This window comes from Oryctolagus cuniculus, chromosome 11 (assembly GCF_051225735.1).
Source record: "Oryctolagus cuniculus isolate XC-2025 breed Fujian yellow rabbit chromosome 11, ASM5122573v1, whole genome shotgun sequence".
Classification (NCBI taxonomy): domain Eukaryota; kingdom Metazoa; phylum Chordata; class Mammalia; order Lagomorpha; family Leporidae; genus Oryctolagus; species Oryctolagus cuniculus.
Window position 1 is genome coordinate 20,885,377 of NC_142877.1, and position 15,828 is coordinate 20,901,204.

General features: G+C 47.1%; 1 protein-coding gene across 1 annotated transcript in view; it reads right to left on the reverse strand.

Moving 5' to 3' along the window:
• Positions 1 to 15,828, reverse strand: part of CTNNBL1 (catenin beta like 1) — a 170,483-nt gene that overhangs the window by 53,788 nt on the left and 100,867 nt on the right. Inside the window, exon 11 of the mRNA XM_089307131.1 lies at positions 3,559 to 3,740. Coding sequence (XP_089163257.1) covers positions 3,559 to 3,740 — 182 coding nt within the window. The remainder of the gene's footprint in view (positions 1 to 3,558; positions 3,741 to 15,828) is intronic.

The window sequence follows — 15,828 nt, forward strand, 5'->3', positions numbered from 1 at the left end:
TTCAGCAGTATTTCTCTTTAACCCTGGAGGGTGGCCTGGGAGCGCCGGCCTGCACTGTTAGGAGCCCAAAAAGCACAAGGCACCTCTGTGCTCTCTGACACATGGTGTCTACCAGAATCGCTGAAGAATTCTCTGCAGATGACAGAAAACTATTCCTGAAAGCACTGACCTGTTATCAACAGCTGTCACTGGTGATGAGGCAAAAATGTGTGCACACGCCCAGCATGCACACCGCACACCTACACACTGCTTGGGAGCTCACTCCCTTGAAGCTCCTAACAGCCTCCAGGGGAACCATGTTAAAACAGCGCAATTAACTAGAACGGCTACAAACTCAATAACTCACCTACCTAATGAGGCAATCCAAGGAAAATTGGACCTATTTTAATAAGAATTTCAGAGAGAGACAAGAAGCAAAGGTCAGATGCCATTTCTGGATCCCAGCTCTTTTCTTCTTCCCTCCTCTTCTGAAGCAGTTAGTACCGAGCAGGCAACAGAGACTGCTGTCTTTATAAAACCTAGGAGGCAGCCCGTCATGCTACTGCACCCCTGGGCAAATCATTTCTCTCCAGCCCATCCCCCACGCTAAGTGCTTTCCTGATCTATTTCTGAAGGTTTTATTATGCAAACCTGGATGGATTTCAATTACAGTAATTCTCTCCCTTCTCTACCCCAACTCTGGAAAGAGGAATAAATTACCAGCAATTCTAGGTTAAAGGGTGGCTTTTGCTCCCCCACCCCACCCTACTCTAGCTCTAGAGTCACCTTTAATCAAGAAGTTCTCTTCTCTGGACACCCCCACCCCCACCCCCACCCCCACCCCAGTTGGCTTTGGGAGCACGGACAGCTGTTCTTACATCATCCTGCTATGTAGCATGGCACTTCTCTCCACATCCCCACCAAGAAGGGGTTGGCCCATTTTCATACAGTTATCACTGGACAATTCAACTGCAGGCCAGTAACCCTAGACTCTCCTAGCCCTCCCACAGTCAAGATGTGGGCAGACTCTGCCTGGCCTCCCCCTCACCTCTTTGAAGGCCAGGGAGGCAGAAGTAGAGGCAGTTTTGCCAGCAGCAAGAACCCCCATTTCTGCTGCGCCCTATCTACCCAGGGTCCATGCTGAGCATCCAGATGCCATCTCCCTGTACCCTCACAATGCCCTGTATGGCAGACTCCTCTCTATTTCACAGAGGCGGCAGCTGAGATGGAGGAGTGTGGTAACTTGCCCTAGACGGCAGGGTTAGATAAGCAGCTGACCCAGGCTATACTGCTGCTCCTGCAGGAACCTGGGGAAGCTCTGAGAAGTGATGGGGAGCAGACACCAGGCAGACTGGAGCAGGATGGACGCTAAACCAGGACGTGTGGCCAGCCCTGAGGCCGGACCAGAAAGACAGACAGGGGAGTATGCGGGCAAACCAGGGATCTGAAGGGTGACGAAAAGGTAGCCAGGCAGCCAGGTCAGAGAGGATCCCTGAAAATGGAGGCAGGAGTGCAGAGAGGCAGTCTGGGGGCAGGAGTGGGCTGGGCACAGAGACTCCTGACCTCAGTCTCCTGTGCTCTGGCTTGGCACAAACCTGGTGCACTTATATCAGAAGGTCCAGTGCACGGAGAGCCACCAGAGCACAGAACTTGCCCAGAGGGTGAGACAGGCCTAAGAAAGCTTGCAGTGGGCCCCGCCACCGCTCACGGCCCGAGGGCCAATTTGCCAGGAGCAGCAGCAGCTGGCTGGGGTGGCAGGGCGCATTCTCCTCGGGGTTCTGCTCTGCTGTCTGGGTGCTGGTGTAGTCAGGAGGCAGAGCTCGTCCTCAGCAGCCATTAGAGTCCAAACGTGCCTTCCAGGAGCTGTCTTCCCAGCCATTGCCCTCACTAACACAATGTTATCAAACTCCTAATGCAGGTACTCCAAAGCAAATGTACTGTTGCCGGCACGCCACCGGGCACATTTTTCAGAAGGAAAACAGCTGCTCATTGAATCTGTCACTTCTTCGCCCCAGCACCATGCACACAGAGCAGGAGCCTGCTAGGGGCTGCTTCCCTTCACACCCTCTTCAAGTTCAACGCCAAGCAGCAAGGTCTCAGCGGAAGCCAGCTGGTCAGCCACAGTCCAGGCCCGGAGGAGCTCCCAGGCTCCGAGGGCAACCTTGGCAACCAGGGCCTGGCCCTCAAAGCCTGAAGGTGCAGATGTCAGAGCTCCTAGCGCACCACTCTGCTTCCCTTGTACTGACCAGGAAGGGCAATGCGGTGCAGGGAAGTTAAGCAGGGGGGGTCAAAAGTCACACACTAATTAGCTGCAGAACCACAGCGTGATCCTCCCTCATCCACAAAGAACAAGGAAACCACCCTCTACTCCACAGGCTGTGAGGCCTAAATAAGACATTAAAAATTCCAGCAAGGCCAGCAGTGTGCTGGGTTGGCAGTGAACCGTGACTGTCTGCATAATTTTACCTCCGGGATCTCCAGGATCCCCTGGCTTCATGTTGCTGAATTACACTGGGGAGAGACAGAGACCCACACAGGGCTTAGTGTGTTTACAGCTAATGTGTGGCCAGTCCCTGAGCTGAATGAAGCTGGAGTCTCTACTTGCTCTCAGACCTCTAGTCCACAGGTTTCTGCACTGCCACTCTGCTGCCTCTGAAGAGCTGAGCTGATCAGACGTGGCATCCCTGGAAGCGACCACCGAGGACGGGTCACACCACTTTCCCTTTAGCCACTCCTGGCTGTGAGAGACTAAGCCGAGTTGGTTTGAGGAGGCACAGACAGAGCTCTCAAACTTTTATCCGAGAATGCAAAAGATCCTGCAGATTACTTCTTCCAAAACCCGGCCATTGGAAAACTGTGACTTCTGACGGGACAGGCAGAGCAGCCGCTACCAGCTCAGGTTCTCCTCCCGCCCCTTGCACACGAGCCCCTCGCTCCCCTCCGTGTCCTTCTCACCCTTCAGAACAACCATCCCACCATGCAAATTCCCAGCACAAGCGTCCGCCAGCCTCCGGCAGACCTGTCAACACTCATAAATCCCTGGCCTTCCAGATTGCACTGCGGCTGTCTGTAGGGGGGAGGGGGGCCGCAGCAGGTCACCAGACAATAGCAGGGCCAGACCGGCCTGGCAGTAACTACTCTGGTTACAGCGTCACAATTCATGGCAGCATTTTGCTGGGAGTGTGCACCATCGGGGAGGAGAAACATAAAAAGGGGAGCCTGCGCTGTAAATGGTTTATTTCGGCAATTCCTGATGCTGGCTGAATCATACTTTAATACAGAAATACATGAAAGCACCACTCCGGAGGTGACTTGTGCTGCCACCTCATTACTCTTTTCAAAAGGGTCTTCCATCAGAGAGACACCTCGCTACAGATTACGGGGAGCAAAACCAACCCTCCACACTCGGGCCGAAAGGAAACACGACCACCAGGATTCACACAGCAGCGAGGCCAGCAGTGCCCCAGGGGCTCGGGGCCACCGTTCCATGTCTGCTCCCAGAGAGGCTGCTACGGTGGCTGTCACGTGCCCTCTCTCCTCCTGCACCGACGCTCGGCCCACCCATCCCGTGAGCCCTACCTTCGTGCTCCTTCTCAGTGGTTCCAACTTTCTTGATCTTCCTGGGGGACTTCATGAAGAGAGGGAAGATGGTCCGCAAGCCGAGAATGTCCACGAACTTGTGGCAGTTGTCCGTGCCTTCGGGGCCAATCATGGCGTGGTCCAGCACTTTGAGCGCACTGCTCCGCGAGATCTTCTTTTCCCTACCAACAAAACAGGTTTCACAGATGGCATTTTGTCGGGGGAAGTTCCAGTGTTTAAAGAAAAGAAACCTAAAAAATAACTTGCTACACTGCTCACTATAATGGGGGAGAAAAAAGAAAACAGAAAACAACTTAAATGCCCACTAAGGAGGAAAGGGCTACCTGATGGTCTGTCCAATCAGAATATTACACGCTTTTTAACAATTAGGACACTCTGTAATAGGATGGACAAATTCTTCTGTGTCAGAATAATACACACAAAGGTAATATTCAAAATCCTAGAGGAAGCCTTATGACAGTTCTGTGAAAAACATGCATTTAAAAAGACTGGGAGGAAATAGGGGTGGGGTCTACCTCCAGAGCCAGGAGGCCTGTCTCCCACATCTGAGTGCCTGGGTTCAATGTCCAGCTCTGACTCCAGCTTCTGGCCAATGCAGACCCTGGAGGCAGTGGTGGTGGTGCAAGTGAGTGGGTTGCTACCACCCAAGTGGGAGACCTGGAATAAATTTCCAGCTACTACCTTGGCACCTAGCCCAGGCGGGGCTGTTGGGGACTGAACCAGCAATGGGAATACTCTCTCTCTGTGTTTATCTATATATCTCTCTGTATATCTGTTTTCCTGTCTCTCAGATAAATAAATAAATAAGACTGGAAAGAAGTAAATCAAAATGCTAAGAGAAAGTATTTCAAGATAATGAAATTAAAGATGATTTTTTAAAAATTAATTTATTTATTTGAGAGGTAGAGTTACAGAGAGAGGGAGAGAAAGAGAGAGAGGTCTTCCATTCACTGGTTCACTCCCCAGATGGCTGCAACAGCCGGAGCTAGGCCGATCCAAAGCCAGGAGCCACGAGCTTCTTCCTGATCTCCCACAGGGTGCAGACCCCCCAAGAACTTGGACCATATTCTGTTGCTTTCCCAGGCTGTAGCAGAGCGCTGGATTGGAAGTGGAGCAGCTGGGACTTGAAGTGGTGCCCATATGGGATGCCGGCACTGCAGGTGGCAGCTTTACTCTCTAGGCCACAGCGCTGGCCCCTTTTTCTTTGTTTGAAAACCATAAACTCCCATCTAAGGCTTTCCTCATCTCTCTTAACAGTCTTACTGAAATACAATTCACCCATTTAAAACATACAACTCAGTGGGCTCCAGTGTATTCACAGACATGTGTAAGCCCCACAGGCAATTACAGTGCATGTGCAGAGTAACAGTGGCCCCTTTAGCTATCACCCCCTACCACCCCCCACCCCCACCCCAATCCAGCCTCAGCCCTAAGCAACCATGGATCTAACTGCTGCCTACAGATCTGCCTATTCTGGACATTTCATGTAAATGGTATCATATAATAGGTGTTCTCTCGTGACTGGTCTCTCTCCTACAGGAGCAAGCTTGCAAGGTGCACCCACACTGTAGCGTGTAAGAACTTCATTCCTTTTCATGGCTGACTGACAGCTCACTGTATGGATGTGCCACAGTCTCTATATCCATTTACCTGTGGACAGACAATCAGCTTGTTTCTACCTTTTGGCTATTACGAATAATGCTGCTATAAAATTTATGTACAAGTTTTTGTGCGGACATGCTTTGATTTCTCTTGGGCATGTGTATGCCCAAGAGTAAAACTGCTGGGCCACGTGGTGAACTCATGTTTATCCCTGTGAAGGACTGTCAGACTGCTCTCCAAAGTGGCTGCTCCATTTTCCATTTCCACTAGCAGGGCATAAGGGTTCTTATTCTCCCATATTCTTTTTTTTTTTTTTTTTTTGACAGAGTGGACAGTGAGAGAGAGAGACAGAGAGAAAGGTCTTCCTTTTGCCGCTGGTTCACCCTCCAATGGCTGCCACGGCTGGCACGCTGCGGCCAGCGCACCGCGCTGATCCGAAGGCAGGAGCCAGGTGCTTCTCCTGGTCTCCCATGGGGTGCAGGGCCCAAGCACTTGGGCCATCCTCCACTGCACTCCCTGGCCACAGCAGAGAGCTGGCCTGGAAGAGGGGCAACCGGGACAGAATCTGGTGCCCCGACCGGGACTAGAACCGGGTGTGCCGGCGCCACTAGGTGGAGGATTAGCCTAGTGAGCCGCGGCACCAGCCTGATTTTCCCATATTCTTGCCATCACTATCATCTTTCTGGTTCTAGTCATCCCATTGGTTGTGAAGTAGAAACTCATAGTGGTTTTTATTTGCATTTCTCTGATAGCTACTGACTACAAACATCTTTTCATGTGCTTATTCACCATTTATCTGTCTTCTTTGGAGCTCTATCTATTCAGATGCCTTGCTGTTTAAAAAATTTCATTAATTATCTTTTACTGAGTTGGAAGAGTTCTCTTTTTTTAGACATTTATTTAATAAATTCTGAAAGCACAACTTTTGGATTATAGCGGTTTTCCCCCCAATAACCACCCTCCCACCCGCAAACCATCCCATCTCCTACTCCCTCTTCTATCTCATTCTTTGAGATTCATTTTTAATTATCTTTATATACAGAAGATCAACTTAGTATATACTAAGTAAAGATTTCAACAGTTTGCTCCCACACAGTAACACAAAGTGCTGTTTGAAGACTAGTTTTACCGTTAATTCTCATAGTACAACACATTAAGAACAGAGGTTCTACATGGGGAGCAAGTGCACAGCGACTCCCGTTGTTGGGAAGAGTTCTTTCTAAGTTCTGGATACAATCCCCTTAACAGACAAACAATTTGCAATTATCATCTCCCATTCTAGGAACCGTCTTTTCACTTTCTTGATAGTATCCTTTGAAGCACAATCGTTCTTAATTTTGATAAAGTTAATTTTATCTACTTTTTTTCTCTTGCTGCACGTGCTTTCAGTATTATCCCTAAGAAACCATTACCAAATCCAATGTCACGTCCTGTGTTTTTATCTGAGAGTTCAATCGCTGTAGTTCTTACATTTAGGTCTTTGATCTATTTTGAGTTCAGCCTTGCACGCGAGGTGAGGAAACAGTCCAGTTCCATTCCTCTGCGCGTGGCTATCCACCTGGACGGCTCGGCATCATCTGCAGAGGAGGCTATTCTTTCCCTGTGCATGGTGCTGGCACCCTTGTTGAAGTCAGTTGGCCACAGATACTTGGTTTTATTTCTGGATTCTTAAAAATATCCCATTGGTTTATAGATCTATCCTTATGCTAGTACCACAGTCTTGATCACCACTGCTGTACAGTAAGTTTTCAAACTGGGAGTCTTTCCACTTTGTTCTTTTTCAAGATTGCTGGACTATTCTGAGCGCCTTGCAATTCCATATGAATTCTAGGATCGGCCTGCTCATTTCTAAAATGACATTAGCAGGGCTTCTGCTAAGGGTTGTGTTGAATCAGTGGATCACAATGGGGGAGTACTGCCATCTTAATGACATCAGGTTTTCATCCCATGAACATGGGGTGCTTTTCCATTTATTTAGGTCTTTTTAATTTCCTTCAACAATGTTTTATAGTTCTCCGAGTATAAAATTTACATTTCTTTTGTTAGATTTATTCCTAAGTATTTTTTTCTTGATGGAAAATGCACATTATCTTTTAATTCCATGTTTCCATGAACGCTTTGAAGCTCCCTCATGCTATAAATAGAATGGTTTCCTTAGTTTCATTTTTGGATTGTTCACTGCAAATGTAAAGAAACAACACTACTTTCTATGCATTCATCTGATGTCCTGCAACACTGCTAAACTTGTTTACTAGTTTGAAAAACTTTTAGTGAGTTCCTTATTCTATCTATTTCTATCTTACATATAGAAAACTATATGTAAGATCATGTTATCTTCAAATAGAGATAGTTTTACTTCTTCCTTTCCCGTCTGGATGCCTTTTATTTCATTGTATTGCCTGATTGCTTTGGTTAGAACTTTCTGGACAATGCCAAAGAGAAGTGGTGAGAGTAGACATCCTGGTCTTGTTGCTGTTGGATTAGGGGGAAGCATCCAGTCCTCCACCCTCAAGCACGGGAGCCTGTGGGGTCTCTGTAGCTGCTCTGTCAACAGTTGAAGATACTGCCTTCTATTCCTGGCTGGCCTACTTTTCTCACGGAAGGATGCTGGATTCACATTTTGCCATTAGCTTTTCTACTTTTCAATATCTTTCATTTTTCCAAAATGAACATGTAGTACTTTTTTTTTTGGACAGGCAGAGTTAGACAGTGAGAGAAAGACAGAGACAGAGAGAAAGGTCTTCCTTCCGTTGTTCACCCCCTAAATGGCTGCTACAGCCGGCGCATTGCACCAATCCGAAGCCAGAAGCCAGGTGCTTACTCCTGGTCTCCCATGCAGGTGCTGGGCCCAGGCACTTGGGCCATCCTCCACTGCCTTCCAGGGCCACAACAGAGAGCTGGACTGGAATAGGAGCATCCGGGGACAGAATCCGGCGCCCCAATCGGGACTAGAACCGGGGTGCTGGTGCCGCAGGCGGAGGATTAGCTTAGTGAGCCCTGGCGCCGGCCCCAAAATGAACATGTAGTACTTTTTAGAATTAGAAAGGATGAGCTATTTTTGAGGAAAAAAAAATGTGATTTTTATCCTGCAAAGCCAGTGGTCATGGAAAAACTTTGCCCCTTGTAACTACTCTTGTGGATACTTCCCTAGGTAGTATAATTTGCTATCATCTTCCATTATTTTCTTTAGTATTCTCTTGTTACAGCTGGTAAACCCACCAACCAAGGCAAGACATGGTCTTTACTGAACACATACTCAGCATTGTGATAGAATAAAAAGAAAACAGATATGGTTTCTGCTTCCAAAAATGTTTAGGGAGACCAGTTCAATATGGAATAATCACAGATAAGTATGTCAGCTTTTTTTTATTTTTATTTATTTCCAAGAAGAGTTACAGAGAACAGAGGCAGAGAGAGAGAGATAGAGAGAAAGAGAGAGAGAGAGAGAGGTCCTTCCATCTGATGGTTCACTCCCCAGTTACAATGGCCAGAGTTGTGCCAATCTGAAGCCAGGAGCTTCCTCCAGGTCTTCCATGCGGGTGCAGGGGCCCAAGGACTTGGGCCATCTTCCACTGCTTTCCCAGGCCATAGCAGAGAGCTGGACTGGAAATGGAGCAGCAGGGACTTGAACTGGCACCCATATGGGATGCCAGCACTGCAGGTGGCAGTTTTACCCACTATGTCACAGCACCACCCCAAGTATAAGTTAGCTCCTAATTTTCCTCTATGTATCAATTAATCTTCATTTACTGGATAGTTCTCATGTGAAAGATGAAAGATCAGGTCTGGGTTCTCAATGAAGAAATTTCATAGCACTGAGGGCTAAGGAAATAAAGTGATGTGAAAGGTCTGGTGAGGGTGTTTTAGATCAGATCACTAGGGTCATGTGTTGAGATCTGAGTGAGAATATTAATGGGTCATCAATATTTTAGGGGCAAAACATTCAAGGCAGAAGGAACAGCATGCACAAAGGCCTCATGGCATACATGAGCGGATACAGTCAAGAGTAAATAGAAGAGGCCCTCCTTTGTGGCATGGAAGTTAGTTAAGCTGCAATTTGCAACACCAGCATTTGGTGTCAGAGTTCCTGGCTGCTCGGCTTCCGATCCAGTTTCCTGTTAATGTACCTGGGAAGGCAGCACAAGAAGGCCCAAGTACTCGGTCCCTGGATGGAGCTCCTGGCTCCTGGCTTCAGCCTGGCCCAGCCCTGGCTCGATCAGCAGATGGATCTCTCCCTCTCCGTCTTCCAATCAATCTCTCTCTCTCTCTCTCTTTTTTTTTTTTTTTAAAGAACAGAAGGTGGCTGGGTTTGAAGAATACCAAGGAGCACAGTGTTCGTAGTTTAGATCAGAAAGTGAAACACAAGCTACATCAAAGTCCATTCCAATTAGTCCTGCAGGCCACCATAAGGCATCCAAATAAAAAATAGATTCTAGGAGCGAAGCAGATGCAATTCAACATGCTTGTCCTGAGACTACTAGGGAGAAGTCACACATACAAGGGACCTTCAAAAGTTTGGTAGAAAATGTGCACTGTGAAAAAGCTATACATGGATTTCAAACCTTTTTTGTACCAAAATAAGACAGTATCTTTGTGCTAGACCTGGGACTGTCCTGCTTATAGCACTGAAAGTACCACACCTTGGGAAACTCTTCAGTCCTAGGCAAATAGATAGCTGGCCACCCTGATGGGTACCAACCTCCAAGGATCGAAAGTATTGTGATTATTCCTACCTTTATTCCTCTTGCTGCAGAAGCAAAACAATCTATAGATACTTACAAGTGACCTTCAACCCAATTACTGAGCTTAAAATAATAATAATGATGATAATGATAATAAAAGGCCATTAGCAGGCATTTGCTTTTCACAGCAGACATTACACTAACTGCTAGGAATTAATTACAAGGCCATTGTCTTTAAGCAATTTAAGACTAGGCAAACAAAAATAATTTCAAAAGCCTGCAGCAACAGAAAGAAAGTCCAGGGCAGTGACAGGTAGAGAAAACTCACTTGATCTGTGAGAAGTCAGTAAAGGTGTCAAATGGCAGGTGACTTTGGAACTGGGTCTGATGATGACTACTTGCCAGACAGAGATGGGATGGCAATGACACTGTGGCAATGGTGGGCAAGGCGGGGTGCCATTTGGGGGAAGAGGGCTGAAGACAGGGGCAGGCACATGGTCACAACAGGCCCCAAATGAAGACACTGAGAGGGCAAGAGTGGGGTAGGTCAGGGAGGGCCCCTAGTGAATGTATTTTAGAAGGCTTAATCCAGCAGCAGAGTGACAAAGGGACAGGAGTGACAGAGTCTGGGGGCAGGGAGGAGATCAGGAGACCAAGGCCACAGTGGAAGTGAGAAACGATGCAAGTTTCTGACTAAGGCAGGGGCATGAGAAAGGCATGCTGGAGAAGACGGAATGTTAACTACCAGGAACAGGGTAAACGGGGTTTCAAATTCAGTAGGAAAAGGTTTTGTGAATCCAGATGGGATTCTAACAGGAAACTAGAGCAAGAATATGTTTTCCCAGCAGCTGGCCGTTGGCACCCTACTTTACTAGCGTGATTTACAAAGGTTCTGACAAGGGCAGATAATCATGTGAGCAGTAATCGGGAAACTGAGATGCAATATCCCCCTTGTTGAGTCGCTCCGGAAAAGGCCTCATGAAATCAACAATGGTCATTGGTCATTTCCAGGCGCCTCCGGTTTAACCATTCAGCATACATTCAGATCGTTTCGCAACCAAACACAGAATTGTTTGAAATACTAAAGGTCAAGGACTCTGGTTTAGCTGAGTCTTTTTTTCCTGCCTAAGCAAATTCAGCAAACAAAAGATTTTGAAAGTAAAACCCGTCTTCAAGGTAGGCAGCCTAAGACACGTTTAAAGGGGGCAGTAATTGCATATTGATCACCATTTAGGCAAGCTGCATGGAGGTGAACTTTCGAATATTCATTGGGCTCAAGTTCAGGCTTTTAGCGATCAATAGCTGTTTGGCCTGCCTTTCTGGGGTTGACTTTATTTGAAATATTTATTCTAGTGGAGGACAAGTAGTTTGTCTTAGTCTTGTCTGGGTTCATCAGGTTGTCGATCACGCCAGGATGGATGTGATCCATGCCAGTCCCTGTAGAACTGGGTGGGGGCGGGGGGTCTAGTGGGAAATGGGGGAGTCAGCCACTAACTCCTCTCTGCTCAGGGGAACCTTCTGATGCACGGGAGACATTTTCTGTTGGTGTTTTAATTAGCTATTTTGCTTTATCACACAAAACCACTTTTGCAATGAACATGGATTCTGACTATGATTTTCACTGTTCATTTGTTCTTTCATCAAATATTCATGAGGCACCTAAAAGGTGCCAGATATTAAGCTAAGGGACAAGGCACAGCTTGTGGCTTCTGAGGAACCTGGTCCACAGCGGACACAGGCGCACAAGCCATGGGGAGGGGGTGCTGAGGCAGTGCGACCCTGCAGTGGAGGCAAAGACAAAGCAGAACAGGAACACAGTAAAGCGGGCTGACCGTGTCTGAGGCAGGGTGGCCTCACAGGGAAAGGATGCCCAGAGAAGCTTCTGTGAACATCTTTCCTGGACAGCAAAGACAGAGAAGCACTTCAGGCAGAGGGAAACACGCCGCATGACAGGGCATGAGTGAGCATGGTGGTACGGCTAGAATATGGAGAACAAGAGGGCCGTGGTAGAACATGGAGCCAGCTGATTTAGTATGTTACAAAAATTACATATGCCAGAGTACTGTACAATGTCAAAGGAGGGGCAAGGAGAAGAAAGAGGGAAATGGCCCTGAAGGCAAATTAACAGTAGACTGGGGGTGAAAAAGGCTGAGCTGTGACTGAACCTGAGATGCCTCTGGGACGCGGCTGTGACGTCCGGCTTGGACTAAGTGGGTCTACAGTCCAGGAATGAGTCCAGCAATGGGGGAAAATGTGGAAGAATAACTGAATTCATCACGTGAATAAGACTATCCTGAGAAGGTACAGAAAAAAAATAGGGAAGAGGAACAGAAGCCTGGCATAAACTTATCTGAAGGGCAAGTGAAAGGGTCATGTACTTTCTCTCCCTGGCCAACGAAAACTGAGGAATTAAAACAATAAACACGTGGCAGGGATTCTTTCAAAGATACCATGAACCAAAAATTAATTCCGGCAGGAAATCTGGACAATGCTGTGAGATAATTTTTACTAGCTTTACAATGTGCAGGACAAAGTTCACTTCCTTTAGAGGCCCCACAATAAAAGGCGGCTTCACAGGATGCAGCATTTCAATGAACTAGGCAGTGAGATCAATACGACCAGGGCCGATCTCCAGTTACCAACACGGTGTCGCCAAATGTGGTGGTGGTGGGGGGGGGAGGGGCGTGCACACTCAGTTCTCAGGAGCCTGTGTGAGCCAAACACTTCACCGCTCAGGCCTTGCCTTCTCCCACCACAGACCTCAGGCGTGGCCATGTGACTCTGCACAGCCAATGAAATGGAGTGTGACAGATCCATCTTCAGAGGAAAAACTGTAAGATTTATTGCGCTGTGCAGTCTTTCCCCTGTGCCATCAGAGATGCACGTCCCATTAAGCACTGCTCCTTCAGCTTAAACCTGGAATAAGGGAAGTGTGGAGCACAGCCTCCACGGCCAGGGATGGATGCATCACACATGGACAACAGACGCTTGTCACTGAACGTCCTTGAGATTTAAGGTTGTTATTACTATAACACTTCGCTGACAACTGATACGTAATACAGCAAAATCACTTAATATAAGATCAGCACAAAAGTTAATTGCATTACTACCCACTGGCAATAAAGAATAAGAAAATGTAGCTTGAAGTATAATATACCACTAGACTTCCACTCAAGGCCAAAATGGCGTAATGGACTGGATTGCCATCACCCCCATAGAAGCCAATGGAGAAAAAAGTGGAAAAATTTACAAACCAATGGCTTTCAGACACCTGGTATCAGCCAGCACAGGACAGTGAACTCTGAGAGAAGTCCATGCTTGCCATGAACCTAACTGTCCCCCTGGAGACTCTAGTTCTCAGAGCAGGGAGGGGACGGAGCTGTGAGAGGGACAGAGCAGGGCAGCTGTGTCCATGGCAAAGGACCAGGGCAGAGTGCTGCACAGACCTGCAGGGGTCCCCTTCCAGTCTTCAGCCCTGAGCAGCACGAGCATCTGTGACAACTCACTTTGGCTGCAGAGAAGATGCCCCGGGAGAAGTGGGGGAGCAACCCCACAGCACCGGAGAGCCAGGAACAGTCGGTGCTCCCACAAGTTACGGCAGAGACCCCGTTAATTCACAGGGCATCAGCTTGAACACCAAGAACAGTATTGCTTCAGTAATGAGGCAAAATTAGCCACACACTAAAGATTAGCTTGGCCCTGCCTAACACCAAGCTTCAATGACCAAACTATTTCCAGTCTCACATCCTAGAATAGCATTCAAGAATGTTTGTAGGAATAAAAACAAATCCATCCAACAAGGTAAAAGTCACATCTGAATTTCAATAAAAAATGTACTATATTTTTAAAAAATTACCAGCACTCAAAGAAGGTGGGAAACATGACTCATAAAGAAGAGAAAGATCTGGGGTAGGTCTTGTAGTACAACGGGTCAAGCCACCGCGTGGGAGGCTCGCATCCCATACCAGAGTGCTGGCCAAGTCCTGGCTCCTCAGCTTCTGATGGCTCAAGTGCTTGGCCTCTGCCTCCCACATGAGAGACCCAGATGGAGTTCCAGAGTCCTGGCTTCAGCCTGGCCCAGTCTGCTGTGAGCATCTGGGGAGTGAATCAAAAGATCTCTTCCTCTCTCTTTCTTTCTCTCTCTCTCTGTTGCTCTGCCTTTCAAGTAGATGAAAAAAAGCATTCTTTATAAACAGGAGAAAAACCATCAGAAAATATAACAGATGACAAAATTGAAGACAAGGGTATTAACACAATTATAACTACATTTAATATGCAAAATGAAGCCAGAGAAAAGCTTCAGCATGTTAACTGGAGACACGAAAGACATACAAAAGCCCAAATCGAACACTGAGAGAGGAAAAGTACAATGCTCAATGAAAAACCACAGTGGATGAGATTAATTGAAGATTGCACACTGCAGAGGAAAACAGAGTGAACTTGACCCAAAGTAAAATACAGAAAGAAACAAAGGCAGGCACAAATCATCAGTGAACTATGGGTGGACAATTTCAAACAGCCTAATATATATGTAATTACATTAATCTATAATTATATAATTAAACACTACATGTGCTTATAAAATATAATTATATACATGTAATTATAGTCCATGAAGGGTGGATTGAAACTGAAAAAGTACTTGGAAAATACTGTGATGGACAAATGATCACCTCTGATGAAAATGATAAACCCATAGACCCAAGAAGCTCAATGAATTTCAAGCATACTACTAAGGCAGATTATAAATCAAAGCATTTAAAACTAATGATAAAGAAAAAAAATCCTAAAAACAGAAACTAAGGGACATATTCCACACAGAAGGACACATATGAATACATGAAGAAAGGTCACAGGGACCAGCATTGTGTAGCAGCTAACACTACTGGCTGTGAAGCCGGCATCCCATACGGGCGCCAGCTCGTGTCTCGGCTCCTCCATTTCACTCCAGCTCCCTGCTGATGCCCTGAGAGAAGCAGTGGGGGATGTCCCAGGCGTTTGGGTGTTGGAGAAAGACCCAGATGAAGCTCCCGGTCTTCAGCCTGCTCCAGCTCTGGCTGTTGCAGTCATCTGGGAGTATATGGAAGACCTTTTTCTCTGTCCCTCCTGTCTCTCTGCAACTCTTTCAAAATAAATTGATAAAGCTTTTTTATAAAAGAAAATGGTGACAGACTTGTTGAAAACCAAGTAAGCCAGAAGGCAGTGGAACAATAGAGTAGTGAAAGAAAACAAATGACTTGTCAACCTAACATGCTATGGATCTGATGAAAATACCTTGCAAGATGAAGGCAAATACTGTTTCAGACAGGCAAAGGCTGATGGAAGTCATCACCAACAGGCTAGCACTACAGATGTTAACAGAAGTCATCCGGTGGGCCAGCGCTGTAGTGTAGTGGGCTAAGCCTCTGCCTGCAGCACTGGAATCCCACATGGGCACTGGTTCTAGTCCCGGCTGCTCCTCTTCCAATCCAGCTCTCTGCCATGGCCTGGGAAAGCAGTAGAAGATGGCCCAAGTGCCTGGGCCCCTGCACCCGTGTGGGAGACCTGGAAGAAGCTCCTGGCTGCTGACTTTGGATCGGCTCAGCTCCAGCTGTTGAGGCCATCTTGGGGGCAAACCAGTGGATGGAAGACTTCTCTCTCTCTCTCTGCCTCTCTCTGTAACTCTACCACTCAAATAAATGGATAAAATCTTAAAAAAAAGAAGTCATTTGGGCACAAGAAACTGATACCAGATGGCAATATGAATCTGAACAAAGGAATGAAGAGTATTTGCAGCAGCAAATATGCGGTACATATAAAAGACAGCTTTCTGGGATGGGGTGTGGTGCAGCGGGTTAGGCCTCTGCTGGTGACCCTGGCGTCCCATATCAGAGCACTGGTTCAAGTCTTAACTGCTCTGCTTCCAGTCCAGTTCCCTGATAAAGTACCTGGGAAAGCAGCTGAAGATGGTCCCAGTGCTGGGACC